Source organism: Coptis chinensis, chromosome 1 (assembly GCF_015680905.1).
Source record: "Coptis chinensis isolate HL-2020 chromosome 1, ASM1568090v1, whole genome shotgun sequence".
In the NCBI taxonomy this organism is placed as follows: Eukaryota; Viridiplantae; Streptophyta; class Magnoliopsida; order Ranunculales; family Ranunculaceae; genus Coptis; species Coptis chinensis.
The window spans coordinates 61,394,146-61,416,613 of NC_141456.1; the positions used below are offsets into that span (position 1 = coordinate 61,394,146).

Consider the following 22,468-nt stretch of genomic DNA (forward strand, 5'->3'; position numbering starts at 1 on the left):
AGTTCCGTTTTTCGTAGAGGCCAAAGCGGGAAAGCTAAAAAAATGTACGGATCTACAGGAGCAACAACTCCCGACGATTCCGAACGAACGGCTTTTAGAAAAGCCGAGAAAAAATACAAGCTCTTGAAAAACAACAACAACGCTTCGTCCAAACGGTAAAAAAAAAAAGAAATTTAAAACCCTAGTGAAAAAAATAATAGTATTTAACATTATTATTTTCTTGACAGCAAAAGCAAAAGCAAAAGCAACCAAAGGCGGTAGATTTATCAGATGTGCTCGACTTTAAAAAAGCCGCCCAAGGAGAAATTCCGCCTGGAATATATCAGCTCCATTCTGATTTCGAATTTCCGGTTTTTTGCATCGAAAATCGACCGGGTATGGCCTTATATATTGTTCTTCACATGTATATAGGATTATAGATACTCATTCGTGTGTTATATGTGATGTAGGATTTTACTTTATTCCGGGAGCGTTGAGTATTGAGGAACAATGTCATTGGATTAAAGAGAGTTTGATAAGTTTCCCACAGCCACCTAATAGAACTAATCATTATGCAATTTATGGACATATACATGACTTGTTCGTTGCGGCGCAAAACAAGAAGGTTCTTAGGTGGCAGAGTTCTAATATGGATAAAAAAGAGGTTGCAGCGACTACTTTGTTGAGGAAATTGCGGTGGAGTACTCTTGGTCTTCAGTTTGACTGGTCTAAGGTCAGTGTGGAATTCATACTCTTATTATGTTTTTAAGTATTTAAAGTTTAACCCTGTTGACTGGAATTCATACATTTTGCATTGGCTACTGTGCAGCGTGACTACAATGTTACACTTCCACATAACAAGATCCCGGAGTCTCTTTGTCAGCTAGCCAAAAGAATGGCAGCACCTGCAATGGGCACAGGGGAAGAATTTCAACCGGAAGCTGCTATAGTGAATTACTTCTCTTCAGGTATGAAGACTAATACTCTTAGGCTGTATTAAGACTGTTTCTGGAATTTGTTTTAATGGTAAAAAGATTCCTCTTTAATTGTCACTAGTGAACTGCTTTTTTGTTGTTTGATACTTTGGTCGCAATGAACATATTCGCTTTTACTGGTTTCACTTTATGAGAATACGAGACAGAAAAAAGGAATTGCTACTATTATTTATCATCACCTTATTGCTCTTGTCACCATTACTATGACATCATTATCTGTGTAATCCTAACCGTCTAGTTTGCTTTTATTGCTTATTACTGTTCAGTATCATCTGCCATCACTATAAAACTTGTGATTTCTTACTCTAGATAACCTTAAGAAATGAAGAATGATTATGGTGATTTTTTTTACTTTTGTGGAAGACTGGAAAGTCTTTGAATGATGTGCATCTTTGGTGTCCTTTCTCTTTGAAAAATTTCTCCTGTTTTCTGATTAGAGTCTAGAGTTACTTTGGGTGTCTCTGATCTGGATATTGGGTTTGCTTAAAGGTTGGCCCATTTGGTTAGAGTGGGATCGTCTATATTTTGTGATTTCTAATAGCTACACATTAGGTTGTGCTGTCGATTAAGGTTCTTTTTTGTCATTGATCTAAGATGGTGATGGATTGTATTGTGCTCATGGGATATGCTAGGCTGTTCTGTTTTTCTGGTCTTCCTTTTGCCCATTATGCTTTGAAAAAATGAACGTTTTGTACCATGAACTTTGTTGTTTTTATCAATTTAGGCCAAGAACTTTTTTTTTGAGCAAATTGAGCCATGACCTTTCTTTTTTTTATCAAGTTAGCCACCGTTATCATTCCGTTACTTCACATGCTTATGTGGCGTGCCGGATGTATATGTGTCCAGCCAAATGCTCATGTGGGCCTGTTGAAGTGCGCACTTAATAGGCCAACTATTTTTACTATTTTTTTTTGTTACTAGAAAAAAGTGACGAAAAATCCCATACCCTTTTATTTCTAAAATGCCGCCAACTAATGTGGCCCATGAACACTTAAGTTAGTGCCACATGTTGTTACCAGAAAGAGACATATAACCCACGATCCAACGACTACAATTTAATCTAATCTGACGGTCCTTGTTCATCTTCTTTATCTAATCAACAAACGAAGGGTACGGAGGTTTTCAAGAAAAAAGACTGACTGTGGAAGGGATACAATACGGATGTGACTCAAATCTAGTTTCAAAAGGTTTTTCATTTCTTTGAAAAAATCATCAGGGAATTCACTGAAACCCTTATTTCCACTCAGGGACAAGGTTAATAGGTGTGGAGCTTGAATTTGATAGGATGGGCCGCGCCTGAGTTTGTTAGCTATTAAGGACAATCTCCTGCATTTACCCAAATCAATATTTGGCCAGTTGCTCAATCCCATGGCAGCTTTCACAATAAACTCCTTGCTATCTTCGTGTGCAATTGATATGACTACATCACGAACAAGGTCGTGCATCTTTATATATTGCTCATCTCTTAGTAACAAACACGAAGATACAAGTTCATCAACAATTACATAAAATTTTCTCCTTGCAACCAATATAGTGTCTCCATCTCCCAGGAGTTTTTCACCCGTTAGATAGCAAAACAATTCTTCCATGTCGATCTTAAAATCTTCCGGAAATAAGCTACAAAATAAAAAACACATTTTGTGCTCTTCACTTTGCATGTAATTGTAAATCATTTTGATGGAGGAGAAAACCGGCGTCACTGTAAATTAAATAGGGTAGCATAGTAAGTAAGAGACAGATTTTGCTTTTTATTGTTTTTTTCATTATGAAACTTCTCGTTTTACTGTTGGCACTGAACTTCTCGTATTTGGGAAGGAGATAACATCACGTGCAACAAGCGTGATGTTGCTTGTCACGTAAGCGCCACATCAGATTTTGTTAGTTGTCCATTTGAATACCGACACGTCATCTTCCGTTAGCGCACATAGGCAGCCATTTGTATACATAGGCAGCTATTTGTACACATAGGCGGCCGTTTGTAACGGAACTACACCGGTGGCCCAAATTGATACAAACAAGAAAGGTCATGGCCCAATTTGCTAAAAAAAAAAGTTCTTGGCCCAAATTGATAAAAACAACAAAGTTCATGGTACAAAACGTCCATTTTTTCTTATGCTTTAGGCTCAAATTGAAAGAGGAGAGGTTTAGTGTATCGATTAGCATAAGAGACACTTCAAATCCCTCAAGGAGGAGGAGTGGATTCTACTTATAAAAAACCTGGACTTCAGAAGTTTGATGTTTGAGAAAATTTGAGCAATAAGAGAGTGTAATTACTGTATCAGCTGCGTTGTTTCTCAGTAATTTTGTGTGGATATATGGATCTTTGGAAAGTGGAAAGTGACACAGTTGAGATGTCACTGTAGCTTATCCCAAACTTGTTTGCTCAAATTATTCCTATTCCTATTGCTATTCTTCGTTTTTTTATCAACACTATTTGTTTATTTTTGGATTACAATCAACATTACGTTTGTGTGTTCATTTAATTGGAGTACATTGTTTTTAATATTAGAAATGTATTTCAACTCTTGTAGTTGTCCAAGAACGTAACTGAAACAGGTTGCGTGGGTTGGAGATACTTGTGTCCCTAAGTAAAACTGATGGCTTTGAACTTTTGAAAAATTCAGTGGGTTCTTATGATTTGGGCAAAACAAATGACAGTCACTTAGCCATGTCATTTTTCACCTTTGTCAATCAATGTACAAATTGTGTTGTATGGATGCATGTGCTTCATCACACTATCAGTGAAGTAATAACAATCTAAACCATGGCTTCTACAGTAAATGCAAATGGCTATCGAATTTATGGTTAAATGTGACAGAGTCAAAACTGTAATTTGTCATGGTGGTTGGGGTGGGTGGAGGGGTAGGGGGTGGGGGTGCATCAGGACCATACCCCTCGGAGCTCCATACGTTAGCGGAAAACCTTCATCAACAAAATTAGGATGCCACTACATTCTTAGTAGAAAGCAAGCCCTGAAACACACTTTGCCCAGTCCTTTAAAACTGCAGTTTTTGCATTTTGTAAAAGGGCAATCACTGAACCAAAAAATTTGTTTGTTGTTGATGGCTTGATCTTTTCGAGGTCAAACCAGACCATACAGTGAGCATCAGCTGGACTTATTGAGTTTCCTGCATTCTTGTGGGGAACTTTACCCTACTTATTAGTGATATTTTAACTTTGACCATTTTTTATTTTTATTTTTATTTTATTTTTTGCTTTTGGCCACTTATTGAAATTGTCGTAATGGCAGTTCCTACACAAATGTATATGTACAACCAAGAACAGGTTAACTATGCAGTATTGCAATGGGAGTTGTATTTCTTTGTTATGTAATCACTTACTAGGTATTAGGTTGCCACTAGCTTGTAGGATTTGTTAACCCTTCAGGCTGGGTACTCATGTATTATTGGCCCTTCCCCACAATTTCATGAAGTCTGTGTGTGAGTTCTGTATAATAGTTTTGACTATTAATAGACAGATCGGGGTCTGCCTAACCCTAAGCTTTATTCAAAACAAAGCCTATGCAATGAGAGGATAAAATTTACTTAGTGAGATCTCATTACTTAAAATGATTTTTAACATGCCCTGTTTTCAGGTGATATGCTTGGTGGCCACCTTGATGACATGGAAGCAGACTGGAATAAACCTATAGTAAGCATCAGGTATAAGTTAGTGAGATGCTTGTGAATGTTGAAATCCAATTAAGGGCTCTTCATGCTCACTTTCTAAGTTTCTATTTTTCCTCAGTCTGGGATGCAAAGCTATTTTTCTATTGGGAGGAAAGTCTAGGGAGGATATGCCAATAGCAATGTTCCTTCGGAGTGGTGACGTGGTCCTTATGGCTGGACAAGCAAGGGAGTGCTTCCATGGTGAGTATAGATTTATCTAGTTCTCACTGACCACCTTAAATGCAAATTAATCTTGATTTATGAAAAGTAGAAAATATCCTTACGTCTGTGGGGTTTGAAAGTGTATTATGGGGGAGTCTCCACTGACGAACAAAAGGAAACAAAGCATGGGGTTTGGCTACAATTGCTTTTTGGCCGTCGTATATTTGACCTGTGGGGTTCGATTGAAATCATTATCTCTTCACTAAACCATTTTCGGTGTCTAGACGCTCGGAGCTTTGGTAGAAGTGTGGAACATAAAAATCTCTGTTAATGTCTCCATCTTCACTTGGTCTCAACTCATTGTAGAATCCTCACAATTGACCACTTTTGGCAGAAAGAGAAAAATGTAAAAGCTGTTATCATAACATATGTGGACCATGGCTGCATATGTGTGGATGCCCGCCACATCTTCTCTAACTCATTATCTCATCCTTTTGTTCTTGTACTACAATTGAATTGTAGTTTATTAAGACCCTTTGGGTTATCCTCCTCTAATAGTATATAAAGAAGTGGTAGGAATGACAATAAGATAACAAGAGTCTCTACAACTTATTTGTTTTCATTACAATGTACTATTATCAGGATAGTTACAAGCAGGAACAAGAGTAACATTAAGTGGTGGACCGCTTTTTTTTGGTTGTTTGTTTTTCAACTACTTATAAGTGGTTTGGCTCTAACTTTGGTATATTTAGCTACTTATAAGTGCTAAAAGTTTAAGTAGCAAAACTTGACTTACACAAACTTATAAGTAGCAAGCACTTATAAGTACTAAAAAAACAAACAGGCCCTAAAGGTCTTTTAAAATTGTAGATAACTCGCCAAACAGGATATAAAGAAAACAAAGAAAGCGTCGAGTTCCCTTTCTGTGTCAATCTCATTCTGTTTATTCATTTATATGGGCTCCATACCATTAAGGTAGGACAACCCAAGTGTTTTAAGTTACAACTTACAACTCATTGAAGAGGGACATCCACACATGTGTCAATGTATATATAGTCATGACACATTAACGCTTCCCCATGGATGACAAATAATACTAGAGAAATTGCTCCACTTCAATCAGCTACAACGCGGTTGTTTTAGAGCAGACGAATATATTAGAATTTTAGAGGAATGTGTTTCTTCTTATAACCCTTGATGTAGCCTCCTGTAATTTGAGTGATACATGCAACATTTGTGTAACATAGTTGAGGAGTCTGTTATTAAAAAGAGTTCTCATGTACTTCAAATGTGAATATTACTTCACCCAAATGAAAACAGTTGTCACTCATTTAGTGGTACTGTTTTATAATGATTGGACAATGTGGATGATATAGTGAACGAGATATCTTGGACACAAAAATCGAAGGTTCAGGAGAGGGCATTTGAATACCAAGTTTTTCCATCAAAGATTCAGGGCTAGAAATAAAGATAATATGCTAGAGAGCTTGAGAATCAATAAGAGCGTAGTTTGGGGTGACTGGTGAGGATAGCTTGACAGGGGAGGTGGTTTCCTTCTACTCGAGGTTATACAGTGAGTCAGGAGGGAGGTGTCCACTTGTGGATGAACTCCCTTTCCTAGCATCTCTGTGACGAGGGCGCCGAGCTATAGAGAGAGATTGACGAGGAAGAGATTTGGAATGCGATCATTGATCTGGGAATGATGATATTGGGAGAGAGGACGTGATGGAGACTATCCACGAGTTTTGGAGATTTTCTTTCTTGGCTAATAGCTTGAACAACACGTTTATAAAACTAATCCAAAGAGATGGACTAAAAACATCAACCATTTCACACCCGGTTTACTTGGTTGACAGTATATAACTTCATATCTAAGGTCTTGTTGGTGAGGTTAAGGGGATCTCTAATCTCATTGCAGAGGAACAAGGGTCTCTTGTTAGTGATTTGCAGATTTTGGAGGGTGTTTTGGCTGCCAATGAGGCTTGACCTGGCCTTGTATGTAAAATTGATTTGACAAAAGCTTATGACCACGTTAGTTGGGGCTTCTTAGCCTAGTATGTAAAATTGATTTGACAAAAGCTTATGACCACGTTGGTTGGGGCTTCTTAGATTATGTGAGAAGACGCATGGGGTTTGATTGAAAATGGCGTAGTTGGAGTAGGTGATGTATCTCGTCGCCTTCTTTCTCCATTCTGATTAATGGATCTCCTGTGTATTTCTTCAAGAGGTATAAGATAGGGTGATCTGGAGGTCTTGGGCAGGATGATCTGGAGACCTAAGGAGCTCAGTTTTATCGATGGTTTAGGGTAAGGCAAGATCAGATCCTCGTCTCTCATTTGCAATATGCAGATGATATTGTGGATTTTTTAAGTTGGGACCTCATGCAGCTTAGATTCCTCTGCGGATTTTTTTTGCTGTTTTGAGGCAGTTTTTGGTCTTAAGGTTAATATAGCCAAGAGCAAGGTGTTTGGGGGAGTTCATAGGATTGATGATAGTATCAGGGGTGGATTATGTAGGGGCCGGGGAGACGGTCCCTTGCTCAACTTTGAACAAAAAAATGAAAAAGAAATCCGCTACTGTGTAATGTGCTTCATGTTAAATTAGGCCCATTTTCATTGAAGAAATGAACTTAACAGTTAGAGAGCCCGGTTAGCTATAACAGTTCTTACTCAAACATTCAAACCCATGTAACATAAGTCTTCAATCATACCCATGTAATATAGGACTATGTAACTCCCTTTGCCAATAGATTCCAAAGCAGAAGCATGGAAATAATTAGATAAATCTCCCAAGTTTAGTTCTTCAATTATTGCAACTACTTCCTTTTTCCCTTTCTTTTTTCAAATCATATTTATATTTCTATGAGACTATGACTTATATTTCAATTTGATTTCCATACTTAGTGCTACCACATGCTCAATTTTTTCCCCTGCTTGCTGTAACTTTATAATGATTTTTGAATTTCTTGTAAATGAGTACAATGGTGTTGGATTTAATTTATTTGCAATTATAATATTGGAAACTCAAAGGGTCAAACGTGTGGAAGAGTTTGAAAGTAAATGAGATAAAATACATGACAAGAGGGGGCTTGCTATTCCAAAGGGCTCAATTGGTAGAACCATTTCCATTTACTCTTAAATTCTTCAGCTTCAACAACGGCAGTTGCAAATGATACTTTCGCCATCTTTTTGATATTCTTAAACTCCAAATTTAATTACAAGGTACAACATAAAATGTTCCTAGAAAATGCATTTTGATAGGCAATAGTTTTTGGTATTTTTGAAGTAATGATAGATTTTAAATTCCGTTGTTGTTAAGAATAAATGCACTTCTCCTTAGCGTGCCACTTTGCCTAGTGTCCTCCTGGAGGAAGTTTCCGGCTCCGCCAATGGATTGGGTGGCGGGTGTTATTAGGTATGGTGCCGATTCTTACCTTCGGGATATCTCAGGCTTCCGCTTGGTGCCTAGGCCTAGGCGCCTAGCACATCTCAGTTACCATGTGGGAACCGATCAATGAGAATCTCTGTCAGAAGTTAGAATGCCGCTATATATCAAGAGGAGCGAGTGTGATTTTGATTAAGAGCTATCAAGCCTTCCAGTCTACTCTATGCCATGTTTCTGATGCCTTATAGCGTGGTTAAAACGGTAGAGAGGACAACCAGTGATTTTTTGTCGGACGATCATGAGGAGAACCATAGGTATCACCTAGTTAATTGGTAGAGTATGTGTTTGTTCAAGAGAGATGGGGGTTTGGAGTTGTGGAGGATCTTAGAGTTCAATTTGGCCTTAATAGGCAAATGGCCCTGGAGGCTGTGGAGGCGAAAGATTAAATCTAGATATGGGGAGACTAACCTTGGATGGTCACAGTTGAGGTCCGTATTGGGGCGGGGTGTGGAAGAGTATCCAGAGTGATCTTGAAAGGTTTCAGAGAGAGGGGACTGCTATTTGATTTTGGGAGGATAAATGGGTTACAGAGAGATTGTTGTTCTTAAACTTCCAAGAGCCCCCACCCCAATTTGAAAAAGTCACCCTATTTGCGAATTCGTGCCAGTTAAATTATGGTAATGTTGGTTGGGATATGGTTCTTTATTTTTCCATATGACAGATTGCGACATTGCAAGTTTTGCTGCCACAATGTTGAGGTTAGAGGTGATTTCAGCTGTAAGACCGGAAATCGATTTTTGTATTTGGGCTATAGGCAGTGATGGGGGATACCATAATTTCCCTATTTTATTTAATGTCAAATTGATCTATTTTACCAATTTTAGGATTTTATATTATATCTTAAATGATCAATTGATTGGAAACAAATAAGTTTGACTTAAAAAAAGGAGGGAAAATTGTTTGATTATTTTAAAAAAGGGTTTAACAAGGAAATGTTCTAAGTTTTAAAGGATATCTGTAGAGATTTATTAGAATGGAAAGAACTTGAGTTGAGGGAAAGATTTTAGGAGAGAAGAAATAACTTCATTCGTAAAATGAAAAATTTGGGAAATAATTTTATTAAAAAGGAAAGATGTTTTTTTGGGTGAAAAAGATTTTAAAAGGTAGGGAATAGTTCATTTTGCTTATGGAAAGAAGTTTGCTAACATGGAAATATTTAAGTCAATGGAGAGATTTTTAATTCAAATATGGGGCTGGACTAATGTAAGAGAAGGTCCTGATTATTATGTGGTGGGTGCGGTTTGGACTGGAGTATATAATTAGAGTGGGTTGGGCCCAAAGATGTACTGCTAGTGGACTTTAACAGTAATAACAGGAACAAACTAAAATCTAGTCAGTCTTATAATCTTAGGCTTTGCAAGTAAACTGCTCAACGTACCTGCTGCAATATGTTGAGAGGGTATTCCTCCCAGAACAAAAAAATAAAGAATTAGAATATGAGCCTTAGAAGATTGTAAGCTAATGGACTGATGGGTTAAACTACTAAAGAAATATGGTTCGTAAGTGTGTTGTTTTGGTTGGGCTGAACCATCAGGTAGTGTGAACTGTGAACACAAAAGTCAATATAAATAGAAAGAGGAAAACACAAGTAGTAACAGGGAAGCTACTACCGTAGATTTGTAAAAGGTTTGAAAACGCTAAAGTGGCAGCGGTGATGGTGAACAAATGCAGGTTTCTCTTCTTTGCCCTTCTCCTATTGTTTTTTCTTCTTAATGATACGGTGGTAGTAATGGCGAGTTGCAGAAGCGATTTTGGGTTGAGTTGGGCCTCAACTTCTAGTAATGGGCTTATGATGGACTAATGGTAATTAATAGAAACCCATGGATTAGTGCTGGCGTATAGAATTAACGAGAAGTCTTCTTATCTCTCTCTTGAACACTCTCTAAATGAAAAGGCGGTGAACAATCACCAATAGGAGGAGGCAGTGTACAGATTTGAGGTTGATGATAAGTTAGGCTGAGTCCAATGGCTCTGTATCCTTGTAAAAGTGGAGACAAAACCGGTGGAATTAACTCTGTATCCGTAAATCACTCCCTATATATACGGTGTGTTATTGAGGAACAGAGAGTTCATTTTGCGCCACTTGATTTGGCTCAATTTGTAATTCTTCATTTGGCGCCTCTTCAAATTGCTCAAAATGGTATTTGCCCCCACCAACCCCTCTTCTATTTTTGGCTCCTTCATATTACGCCAAACAATCTGGTGCAGGATGTGTGCAACCATTGGACACTAATATCAACTCTCTATCCTTAAAAGCGGTTTTTGAGGAATAGATAAAGAGTTGACAACCATTGGACTTGGCCTTAAAGGAGATGGTACTTGTCAAGATGGGGCGTCCTGACATACTATAGCCTAGGGTTATCAGCTGGGCCAAAGTTTGTTGGGGCATTACAATAGGAAAACAACTTCTAAAACAAGTTAAATTCCCTAAATTCGGAATTAAATATAACCCAAATATACCCTTATACTGAATAACCTCAAATTAGTAACTTAACCAAGTTATAATACTCCCTAACCATATAGAAACCAATATGAACTCATTCAGGGTGTTGAACCCCGAATGCATCTTATGTACTCATTGATTTCTTTATAGAGATGTAAGGACATATAGGATTATGGATTTGACACTATGCTTTGAACTTTGAACTTTTCAGAAGCTATTCATTCCTTATATATGTTTTGTACTCCAGTCTAGTTACATTAGAGGTGAACTTCTTGGTTGGTGGATGATTAAGAATACCATTGACCTTATTTATGTAGCTTAAATATCTTCCTTAAGTATTATGTGACAGATATGTAGAGAACGGAAGAGCAATGGAATGATATTTTTTGTTGACTGTTAGGCATCTGTCCTACATGTCTGTTCATAATAGCAACTTCAAACAATAATGGTTGTCCCTGGTATAGCTTTCTGTGTCCGTCAAACATGTTGACAAGTGAAGAATCTAGATTGATACTTACGCACAATTTCATGTGCAGTCCTTACAACTTGATTAGGACATGACAGCAGAGTTTTCAATAAGTCATAATTTCTTAGTGGAGGTCTCTATCTTTCATAATTCGAGTGGAAGGGATACTTAATTTTAAGAACATAATTTTAGTGGAGGTCTCTACCTTGTTTAAGTCTGCCAGTTAAATGTCAACACACTTCTGTAGAAGTAACAGAAACGGTCATCTAGTCTGGGCAGCTTATCAGATAGTTCTTTCCCATATCGAACTTGGCACATATGTCTGCGTCTTTGTCACATTATAGATCTCAGGTTTCTTTAAGAATTTTCACTATCTTATTATAGCCTCGTTCCCCAATTAAAGTGAAAATGGCAAATAAGTAAGTAGAAGCAAAGAAAAGAAATGTATCCCAGATGATGACTTGTTATTTTTATTAGCTAAATACCATACTTTCGTACCGATAATACTGTTTCACTTTTTGAACTTTTTGGTCGCATATAATTGTCACTATAAGCATTATTACTTTAGTAATAAAAGTTGTTGCAAGTCTTTCCCGAGTTTACTTAGTGACCTGCATGAATCCTGTAGCTTATAACCATCGACCTGGTGAGATTCTTGTGGAAGTGTGGATTTTAAAGATGCTTGGTTGTACTTATGGAATTGTGGATTTTAAAGATGCTTGGTAGTACTTGCTACTGCTGTCTGGTATTAAGATATAATGAAAAAAGAGCTTCCTCAAGTAAGTGCTCTGTCTATTGGTGATATCAGATTGCTGCTAGGCATTCCTTGGACGATGGATTCACTGTCCCATAAGGCTGTAAATGTTGCACTTGTATTTGGCGATCTGCTGATCTCAACACAGAGGTTTACCTAGAAAGCCATTTCCTCATTGTTGGAACATTGGTTAAATTCCAAGCTGTGATAACTATGCACCTAAGAATGGCCCAAATAAATCATAGGGAAAAATATTTGGGAGATAGTTCGGAGCTTAATGTGTGCTTTTTCCCATTGGCTGTCATCCTCCCCCCTTTAGAAGGGAACATATGAACATAGTAAGTTTTCCAGAACTTTTGGATAATCTTAATTACTTGACAAACTATCAGCTAGATGCCATGTGAATGGTCTGTTGTAGTTTTCACTCTACAAGAAAAAAGTCTCGTATATTCATGGACAAATGTAGTAATTGAGTAGTAGTGTAGTAGTTGAATACATTTGTTTTTTTATGTGGCTTTTATTCTTATGTTTGAGCAATACATTTAAGGGTGATTCATCTGCAATCAGCACATTCAAGTATTTAACAACAAAAATAACAAAGTTTCTTGTTAGATGGTTTCTTCATGAAAAATCCAAGTGCCTTTGACTAATGAGATCCTAATATCAGTATAGATTACAAATACCATATCTATATTTCATGAAGAGCGTGGTAAACTCACTATTAGGTACATTCTTGTATAAGAAAGTGACAATTAGGTAGTATGAAAAAAGCAAAAGATACCCAAGAGGGTTTTCGTTGCAATCAAGATTGGCTATATTTCTTTTCTCGGAAAGTGGCTTCCTTTCTGTTGTTTTTTTATTGTTACATTTGAGTACAACTATTTGATCACGTTTTAGGAGGATCACTGAACTGCGAATTCTTGCACCAGAGGATTTTTTTCATTCTTGTCAAAGAATCTGACGATTCATAGCTGAAGTAATCCTTGATGTGTTGTGTTGTGTTGTGTTTGTTGTGTTATTGCTGACAGAACAGTCTGCCACTCTGCCCCATTCTTGTTTCATCTTTGTTTGCCACTATGTTACATATATGACGTGGCAATTTTCATTAAAAAAAGCTTTTCTTCGTGTTCGACACGGGAAATGTGTCATTGGTGCTTAAGAGGTTAGGTAAAGCCATCTCATCTGATGTTTAGAGCTATATTTCCTAGTTGCTATGGTTCTAGCCACATTGATTAGCTGAGTCAGAGGTTTCTTTTAGCTCTGAGCTTGAACTTCGTTAAAGAATATGGCAGTTCCACTTACTGGATGCAGGGCTTCTCTTTTATATTTCAGATAATCTGGGAAACCGTATGAGCTATAAATAGTTATGTTGTTTGCAGTTATGAGAACTGTCAGAAAGGATGACGTACATAAAAGAGAGGAACGCACTCAACCATTGGATACTCACATTTATGAATATAAGAGCAGTTATGAGTACAAAAACATAAGATGTTGGGAATATATATGTCAAAGTTACTGTTTTTTCTTCCACTAAGTTTTATTCTGTTTCCTAATTGCATGGTACAGCCATTGATCTCTCTTTGGATTCTCCGCAGGGGTGCCACGGATCTTTACAGACAAAGAGAATGCTGAAATCACCCCACTTGCTCTGAATTTATCACACGAAGACGATGTTTATGTTTTGGACTATATCAGAAGTTCAAGAATCAACATAAATATCAGACAAGTATTTTAAGTGTAATTTCTTATCCAAATTTTGTATACCGCATTTATTCCCTTTGATCCGAAGATATCCAAATCTCACTGTATTATTCATTAAAACTGCAACGTGAAAGCGCAATACGAAGTTCTCTTGCTATATTGTTGTAAACTTGCATTTTTTCTGTTTCATTCTTAGAGAGATGCCAGGCTTGAGTGCTTGATTTGTCACCTCGGTTGTATTCAGGCATGACTTGTTTTGAGACACGAAGTTACTCCAGATTGCAACTTGGTGAATCGATTAAGATACCACTCAAAATGGTTGGACCGAAAATGGCAGTAAAGGTTGACAATTCAGATGCATATTCAATGTGAATCTATGGTTGAAATTTTCTTTGGCAAGCTTGGCAAGTAATCTCCATGCATGATGTATCTGTCTGACGGGTTGCTCTTGCCTTGAGCCTCTCGGCTCTCTCTACTTCTTCCCGTGCTTTTTCCCATATTTGCCTTGCCCTTGCAAACTCCGAATGTGCCAACTCCATCTCCCGCCTTGTCAGTTCCTTAACTTGCTCTGCATAAGCCTTCTCAATGGAAGCTAGTCGAAACTGCTCAGCAGCCTGCCACTTCAAAGCCTCAATGTAGTTCATGTCAATCTTTCTCTCACAATGCTCACGAAGAGGCCTTGTCCTGACACACTCAGGTGGTGGCCGAAGTGGTTGGAGGCTGATAGATAGTTGCAAGTCAAGTGATGGCGTATGAAATGGTTCAGATGTTGTTGATTTTGAACTCCCAGAAGGACCTGACCAAGCAGGAAGATACGTCGAGGAAGGTTTGTGACTCAAATGTGTTGTAGGTATTAGTTGCAATTCTCTTTGATTTTGTTCTTCCATTTGTGAGTAATGAAGAACCAAGTAAGGTGGTGGCAGAACTAGTGCTCATATATACAAGAATGAGTGGGGACTATAACCAAAACTACCCTTGCAACTCAAACTCTTTAACTGACTAGACTGCCCTTTGTAATGAGCAGTCAACTGTCAAAGTCGATATCTAGTGGGGTAATTTTGTTATTAGCATGATGCTTGTGGTTTGAACAACAGTGTGAAAACCGTTTACGTATACAGTTTAGTGAAGGAAGAAGAACGGATCGAGTTATATGCGAATAATGAAGATGGAATGAGTGAATAGCTTTTTGGTTATGAGAAGGGGGTGTGGAGACGAGTGGGTGTGTAATAATTACAAATACACGTGCACTGGGGTGGTGTTAGTGTTATTGGTTTGACAAACTTTCTTTCTTATTTTTTTCACCATGGTAGGCCAAAAGGTTGTCGGCCTGCAAATACACCCAAAAAAGGCAAAACAAAACCAGTTTGGCACGTGCTAAGGACATGCATCTTATCATCAACGCCATCTCTTGAAAACAAAAAGAAGCTAATGTCCTCAATCCATCTCTTGACTATCCACTCCAACAGAGTAGTGGGTCTGAAGTCTGAACGTGCACTTTATATAGTTCATTCATGGCTCTTTTCTTATCCAAATTTCTGTATGTAGTTTTGGTCAGATAAATGTAGATGATTACAGACAATCTTAGTATCATATTACTTTCCAAGCTTCATGTTAGCTTTGCCTTTGAGGATACAATAGATTGACTTTGCGAGAAATCATTACGTCTGCTGTATGGACACTCGAATCTACGACAAATGCTCGACAGTATGGCTGTATAGAGTATAGACACAATATTTCTACCTTGAGGATATTCTATTCTAGTCACCAAGAGACTAGAGTGCATTTCTATAGGTTTCTGTGGTAACACGCAAGTTTATGTATGTCTTTGTAGGAATTTAAAGTTTTAAACTATCACAATAGAATTTGATACTATAAGCTCTTTTCGCCCTTCGGATTATGCACAACATTGTTGTTTTTAGGAATGTTGATTAGGTATTTCAGAACCTTTTGGCCAACGAGGCAACGAGAACACAAGTATTATGTGAATGAATGTCATTTGGCCTTCATTCTCACTGGAAATTCCAATGAGAATACATCTAAGGAATCAACACAGACAAAAATAGGGAATATCAGTGAAACAAACGGTTTGGATACGGGAGATGAAACAAATAAAATGGAAAAGCTGAAAAGATAAAAGGTCAAAAATAACTACTTGTTGACAGTGGGATTCGAACCCACGCCCTTTCGGACCAGAACCTTAATCTGGCGCCTTAGACCAACTCGGCCATATCAACTTGATGATATTCTACCCTACTTATTTTCAATATATATATAACACATAGTTTGGTGGATAGTAAGTACGAATGCATAAAGCTACTTGTGTTAAGCCAGACAAAAGCTGAAGTCTTAAACAATCACATTGAATTTATCACAAATCAAAGAAAATCATATTTGATAACTATGAGTCCTACCTACGCTGTTGAAAGGGTCCATGAGCAACGGCAACATTGTTTGTACCTATTTGTCTCAATAGATGCCCCATGAGATTCATGTAGCAGATGTTACTCACTTTATGGGATTAGGAAAGGAAAGGAAAAGCTGCATGAAGGAATGGGCATAGAGCATGTGATAGGTTGGGGGGTATGTGCTGTGCACCCTTAAGAATCCATCAAACAGCTTTAGTCCTGCCCGAGGAGGAATCCATTTTATTTAGAGAGAGAGAGGGTAGTGATGTCATGGGATCGAAGAAAGGTGGGTGTGTTTCCATTGTGGACAATGATTTGTTTATAATTGTCTCCCACTAACTCTTTGTCAATTTGTTATTTTCTGGACCCTTCTTTATACACTGACTTAATAAAGCTGTTCGACTCAAAAGTTTATGTACCAAGTCAAGGAAAAGACCTCAAGTGGAGAAGTTCCCTACTCAACTCTCTCACATGTTTGGTTCCAGCCAGGGATGTTACTTCTCGCTTTTCTTTTTGTGTCCTTTCGGATTTTGGATCATGGTACTTAAATGGTTTGACATCTTATTAGCGATCATTACAGCCTAAGCTAGCTTAAAACATTAAACTGATCATTTAAACATCAGAACATGTTTCTATGTGTTTAATTAACAATTGAATTATAAATATAATTTCATATTCTTGTAGGTCGTTATTTCCTACTTTACATATAAAAAGAGAGATCCTTTTCTGATCTATCATGAGCTGGAACGGGCCGGGGCTAATATGAATATGAACTCATTCTTATCTACGCCAAAGTTTAGCTAGCTAAGAGCTTCCCTGTTATAACTTATTGTGCAAGTTCCTAAGATTGAACGTAAAATGTCCATTAGGAAAAGAGTCTAACTTAATTAGGAGTTTGGACCCACATCTTGCAAGGTAGATGGAAATCTTTGCAACTGTAGTTGCCTAATTCAGTTAAAACGCTCGAACACTTCTTGTGTCATTCTCTCACTCGAAATATGACCGTAGCTACTACAAACTCTGCAATGAGTCTAAAGGCATAAATAATGCCTTGCAAAGAAGGGGAGGCCATTGCGTCACTTTGATAACCGACATCCCACATAGGTTGATATCCAGCATCCCACCTAGGTTGATATACAGTCACCGTCTATCATTTGCACAACTCGCCGATATTCTAGACAGAGGCTTTATATCGTCTCTTTTGCCGATGAAATTGTATCGTCCAAATTAATAAATATACATATCCCAATCTGCGGTATTTACAAATTGCTTTGGTATTATGGTTTTGATTTCCTTTTCCTTTTCCACCACAACCGTACGTCAATGTCACAACTGGAGCACAATCCAAAATTCTAAACTTTGGTGTCTATAGGCAAGTTCCAAGGAAGATGCAATCCAAGTTCCTGAGTGAGGCTGTCAGATGTTCCATGACTTCCATCACAGGAATATGCAAATGGCAAAGTGACGCAACCAAAGTGCTATTCTGAAGTCACACTAAAGAGGTACTCAAGTCCATTTGCAGATGAAAGAGAGTAAAGCATTTTTGGCTTATTAAAAACATTATCAAGATGATCACAAGTGGGAAGAAAAGCTGTTGGTATCATTTCCGTAAAAATTCTCTCACGAGGACTGTTTTCCGAGTGCCTAGTTAGTACTTAGTTGGCCAAACAGTTTCCATGAACTCGATTTGCTGTATAACTGCACAAATGATTAGAGTTCATCTTTTGGTTTGAATCCGACTTAGGACATTAGTATTAAGAGGAGCAAAAAACAATCGCAACATGTAATAATAACAAGAACTTAACCGAAATTAAGGAAGAGCAGGAACAAGAGAATCCAAACATATTAGAGAACTCTGATTTCTGAGTTTTTAGAGTTCTGAAGGCCGACATTCTAAAACTAAAAGGAGTTTGGCAAGATTATCATAAAATAGGAGATAAGCATCGAGCTGAGCAAGATTCTTTAGTTTTCCTGCCTTTGTGCGCCCAGTACAAGGAACCTTGACTTCATCAACATAGTTAGGCGGGCTTGTACTCTTGAAGTACCTTGCTTTGTCAAACCAGCTTACCAGCTAGTCTTTCACTACAAATTACGAAATTAAAGCCATTGAACACTCAGATGGTTTTCTGCCCAAAAACAGTGAGGGACCTAGCTAGATAAGTTGTATCTGGTTCCACAGCCTGGTACAAATTTGGTGCGCAATGATGTGTGTTTACAACACATCAATTTTCATTTCACTTAAGTTCAAATTTCCCCAGATATCATATCATCAAAGGATAACAACATATCCAAACCTTAGGCATTATAGAAGAAGCATAAAGCAGACTGAAACGAAAATTACCATTTACTAAGTAAGCGAATCAAAAGATCTTACTCATGCTAAAACATTCTTTCCATCAAATGATAAGCAAACATATTAGATAACAACTAACATCAAAGAACACCATTTGAGAAAACACCAATGAGATCATGCTCTCAGATTCCATAATATTTCTTCCAGAATGGACTCATTCTCTTTAGAAAATGAAATATACTATTACAGTTGCCTGTTAGGTTGAGTCTTGAGAGCAGAACAGAGACTAAATATTCATAAGAATATGACACTTATATAGGAATTGAACAAACCCAAGATTGTCGGACAAATCAACCAAAATTGTGGGAAAAATCCTAAACGAAAATGATAAATTAGCTCAAAAGGCTAAGTTAAGTAGTTGAGTAAAGATAATTAGCTCATAAGCACAAGTTGATGCTCTTAGAAAGAATTTCATAAAAGCAAACTTGTCTTCCAGTTGTTGTTTATTCAACCTCATCGATAGGTTGATCGTACATCATGACAAACTGAATCATTTGATAGCAATCAAATCGTTGCATTCCTATTATATAAGGATAAACATAAGTCCCTACTAACCATATCTAAACTTGCCTGAATCTCTTCCACAAAATACTTCACTTGCAACTCTAGACTCCAAGTCAATTGGCTGTTTTAACAGTTTCAAGAATGTAAGTTCTGGTCAATCACATGATTACTAGTGGATTTCACACCCGTCATGTTTATCAACTGTTTCCAGGCAAGAAAGTTTTTGTAAGATGATACTTCTTGTCATCCTTCACAGATATGCATCCTGAAATGTGGATGGAATGTCGGATGTCACTTGCCATCTCAAAGGTTTCAAGGATTCTCTCTTTATAATTGCTACTTGTAAACCAAGAACTCTGCCTTCTTTTCCTTTCATTTTCTAGAGTGTCTAAGTCAAGACTGTTAACAGTCCCAGTTAAAAATGTTGTAGAGATTCTAAAGGAGCAAGTTGAAGACTAAAAATCCTTAGAATTCTGATTATAGAATGAATTGCAGCATTACTACCAAAACCAGCTCCATCTCATTTGCATAACGCAAGGATGTAGATCCTACGACAGTCATATTTGACAAAAAAAAGTGACAAAAGTTAAAGTTTGTTACTACGCCACAGACTGTTCTAGTATAACAATTATCATTGGATGCAATAAACATTCAACAGAAATCTAGAATGTCTGAATGTCAGAAATTCGGAATAAGATATGTGAGCCACTGACTCTTACTTGCGGTGAAGGAATTTTATAGTAAATTTACTTGCAAAAACACTTCATACGACCAAACAGTTGTATGCAGAAAGCCATAGTAAACTGAAAACTGCATTAGATGATACCAAGTTAAAACAAGGTGGGAACATAAAACAACATTGTGAAACAGAGTCGGGAACTGAAAATAAGGCTATTAAGTAGCAACTGTTGTAAACTCTCTCAAAAACAATTTCATACGAGTTTAGACTTGTCTTGTTTAAGCTCTTTTGAATCAACATCACTATTGAGAATAGTTTAACAGTGTTATACTAGCATATTAAATCCAAGACTCCAAAGTGCCGATCCAATGTCATTCTAAGGGCAGCTAGAGTTTTTCGTACAAGGGGAAGATTTGCTACATACAAAGGAAGACTAACTCAGGAGAGGAAGAACAGGTAACTAATCATACAAGCTTCCTCTCTTTCTCAACTTAGCCCTAGTAACTTAATCATATCTTCTATTGAGAATAGTAACTGATCATTAAAACATTAACAGTCCTCAAGTAGTAAATGTAAAAAGCACCTTAATCGTGTTCTAAGCTTCTACAAGGAAGTCAAGCTCCAAGATAAAGCCATGAGAACACAACCATCTATAAATTACAAAATTTAACTCTAAAAACCAAGTCCCCGTTAACAGTTTGAAGAGCTAGAACATTAGGGCAGAGATCGGGTCGGATATGGCTATATCCGAATCCGAATAGTTTCCCAATATCCAAACCCGAACCCAAACCCGAATAAAACCGAAATTTAATATTCGAATCCGACCGAACCGATCGGATAACACTAAAAATTCAAAAAAAAACCCCAAAATTTTATCCAAACCCAAACCCGACCTGAATAAATAAACGGATACGAAAATACACCCGAACCCGATGTATTCGGTAATAAGGTCGGGTTGGATTCGGGTCTACCCAACCCGACTCCCTGCCTAGTATACATGGATTCACTATGGTGTGAGATATATATGAGATAGGGAGATACTGACAACTCTCGAAGCCCATTTCTAATCAAAATCAGTAAGATTTTCTTTGCTATCTTTTGTTCCTTACTTATCGGAGCCATAAAGCAACAAGCCAACAGCCTATACAATAGTGATGTAACAATTGCATGATTTCTAAAGATACAAAAAGAACAAGATAACCTAATCAAGAAAATAAATAATTGAATGCTAAGCTATAAATAAGATGCATTCAATTCTCCCACCATGATAGTTGGTAAAAATGCAACACAGACCCCGACACGCTTTAGTGTTCGTTCATCTATTCCAGAAGCCATAACCTAAGACAATAGGACCAAGAAAGGAAAACAAATGAATAATATTCCATTTCAATTTCAAACTTACCATTCACCAATGCACATAGATCAACAATGCAGGGAGCTTCTTCAAGGAATACTACATAATCAAATGGAGGTAATATGACAAGACCCTGAGAAAAAGTACAACAAATTTTCAAGAGTTTGCCATATTTTTTTTTTTGTCAGTAAAATTCACTTTGTATATATAGTAATGATGATAAAGATTACAATGTTTTCGGCCCAAGTGGCAAGTAGCCACTCGACCAAAATCACACTCCCAATACCCTTTACGAAAGGCGCTCATCTCACTATCCCATCCCAATTGCACATCAAATCAACAATTCTTACACCCTTCAACAATGATGTACCATACGCCCAATCAAAAAGAAACTCCTTGATCTCCTCTACTAGCTTATGCGTACCCTCCTCTTTTTGGTCAAATATTCTCATGTTTCTTTCTTTTCATAGTGTTCATAGAATGGCATTTGGAAAGTGATCCGCTAACCATTTTCCTTTGTTAGAGAGTGGACCGGCAATGATACTTGTGTGATGATATTTTGTAATCTAGAAACACAAGTATTTTGTTGATGATCAAAGAACAATGAAAAATATGAAATCAAGAAGAAGAGATCTAAAAGATGATGAGTTGAACCACATTCTTTAATGGCTGCCTGCGTATCTTGTGAAGAGGAATCAAACTCAAAACATAGTTCAACTATTTTATTTATAATACACGCATTCATTGTCAATATTCATTCCCCTCCGATTTAGATTGTCAATGGTTTCAATCTTATCCAAAAAAAAACACCCCAACAAAAGAAAGCAACTCTATGTGGGATAGAGTTCTTCCAAATCCGCTTGAATGGAAAACTAATGATTCTTTCATCCGCCTCAAGCACCACCGAGGCATACTCCTTCTCCAAAACATTGTAAAATGATTTCACGGTAAACACTTCATCGTCCTTCCATACCCATAATCTCTTATCCACTTCTCCAAAGTTTTTACCCGCTTCATAAATTGTACGCAATAGTTCATATTTACAAATTCTTGATAATTTTCTCTCTCCCCACCCCAAAATTCCTTTGGCAAAACAGCACTAGGAGGGCTTGGCTTTTGGCATTTTTTCGATAGGGCTCTGTTATGCTATAGCAGTGTGGGAGGCTTTGGCTCTTAGAGTAAAGGTTGAACATATGAATTTTTTTCTATAGTAAACACCTCACTTATAACATATTACAACGCATAAGAAGATATAAATATATAATACCCCAAAACTACAAAGAAAGTAGACAAAATCTGCAACAAGCCAAACTGAAAATAAACCTACACTACCAGTCTATCTACCATGATAAAGAACTACAATCCCATCAAACTGAACAGAAAATTATGGTGTATACTTGTTCAATCACCACAAATTGTAGCAACCTACCAATTTCACACCAAATAGTGAAAAATTCAAACGTAAAGACACGATTATTTCATCTATAATTCAACATATCCTGATTGACGTCTATATTTAGACTCCAGAGCTGCAATCCTCTCTGGCCAGTTGCCCAAACTG

The 22,468-nt window shown here is 37.3% G+C and overlaps 3 protein-coding genes and 1 non-coding gene across 5 annotated transcripts in view; 1 reads left to right on the forward strand and 3 right to left on the reverse strand.

Annotated features, from left to right (window-relative positions):
• On the forward strand, nt 1-14,518 carry LOC147524832 (oxidoreductase, 2OG-Fe(II) oxygenase family protein). 2 transcript variants are annotated; one of them, XM_086604428.1, is made up of 7 exons: nt 1-155; nt 227-375; nt 450-712; nt 809-947; nt 4,570-4,636; nt 4,722-4,843; nt 13,507-14,518. In XM_086604428.1, exons 1-7 carry the CDS (start codon nt 43-45, stop codon nt 13,644-13,646), a joined length of 993 nt encoding a protein of 330 aa, XP_086460554.1. In that variant the 5' UTR covers nt 1-42; the 3' UTR covers nt 13,647-14,518. The 2 variants fall into 2 exon arrangements, with proteins under 2 accessions (XP_086460554.1, XP_086460557.1); XM_086604431.1 differs by having other exon boundaries at nt 3-155; nt 233-375.
• LOC147524833 (SHOOT GRAVITROPISM-like protein) lies at nt 13,336-14,499 on the reverse strand. Its single transcript, XM_086604437.1, has one exon. The coding sequence runs from the start codon at nt 14,497-14,499 to the stop codon at nt 13,987-13,989; it is 513 nt and encodes a 170-aa protein (XP_086460563.1). The 3' UTR covers nt 13,336-13,986.
• The window catches only part of LOC147524834 (ubiquitin-like modifier-activating enzyme 5), a 25,378-nt gene continuing 16,245 nt past the window's right edge, over nt 13,336-22,468 (reverse strand). The window contains exon 5 of the mRNA XM_086604443.1: nt 13,336-20,891. Within this exon, the coding sequence (XP_086460569.1) occupies nt 20,787-20,891 (105 nt within the window). The 3' untranslated portion in view covers nt 13,336-20,786. The remainder of the gene's footprint in view (nt 20,892-22,468) is intronic.
• On the reverse strand, nt 15,766-15,846 carry TRNAL-AAG (transfer RNA leucine (anticodon AAG)). The gene has a single exon. It is a non-coding gene; the product is annotated as a tRNA-Leu (tRNA).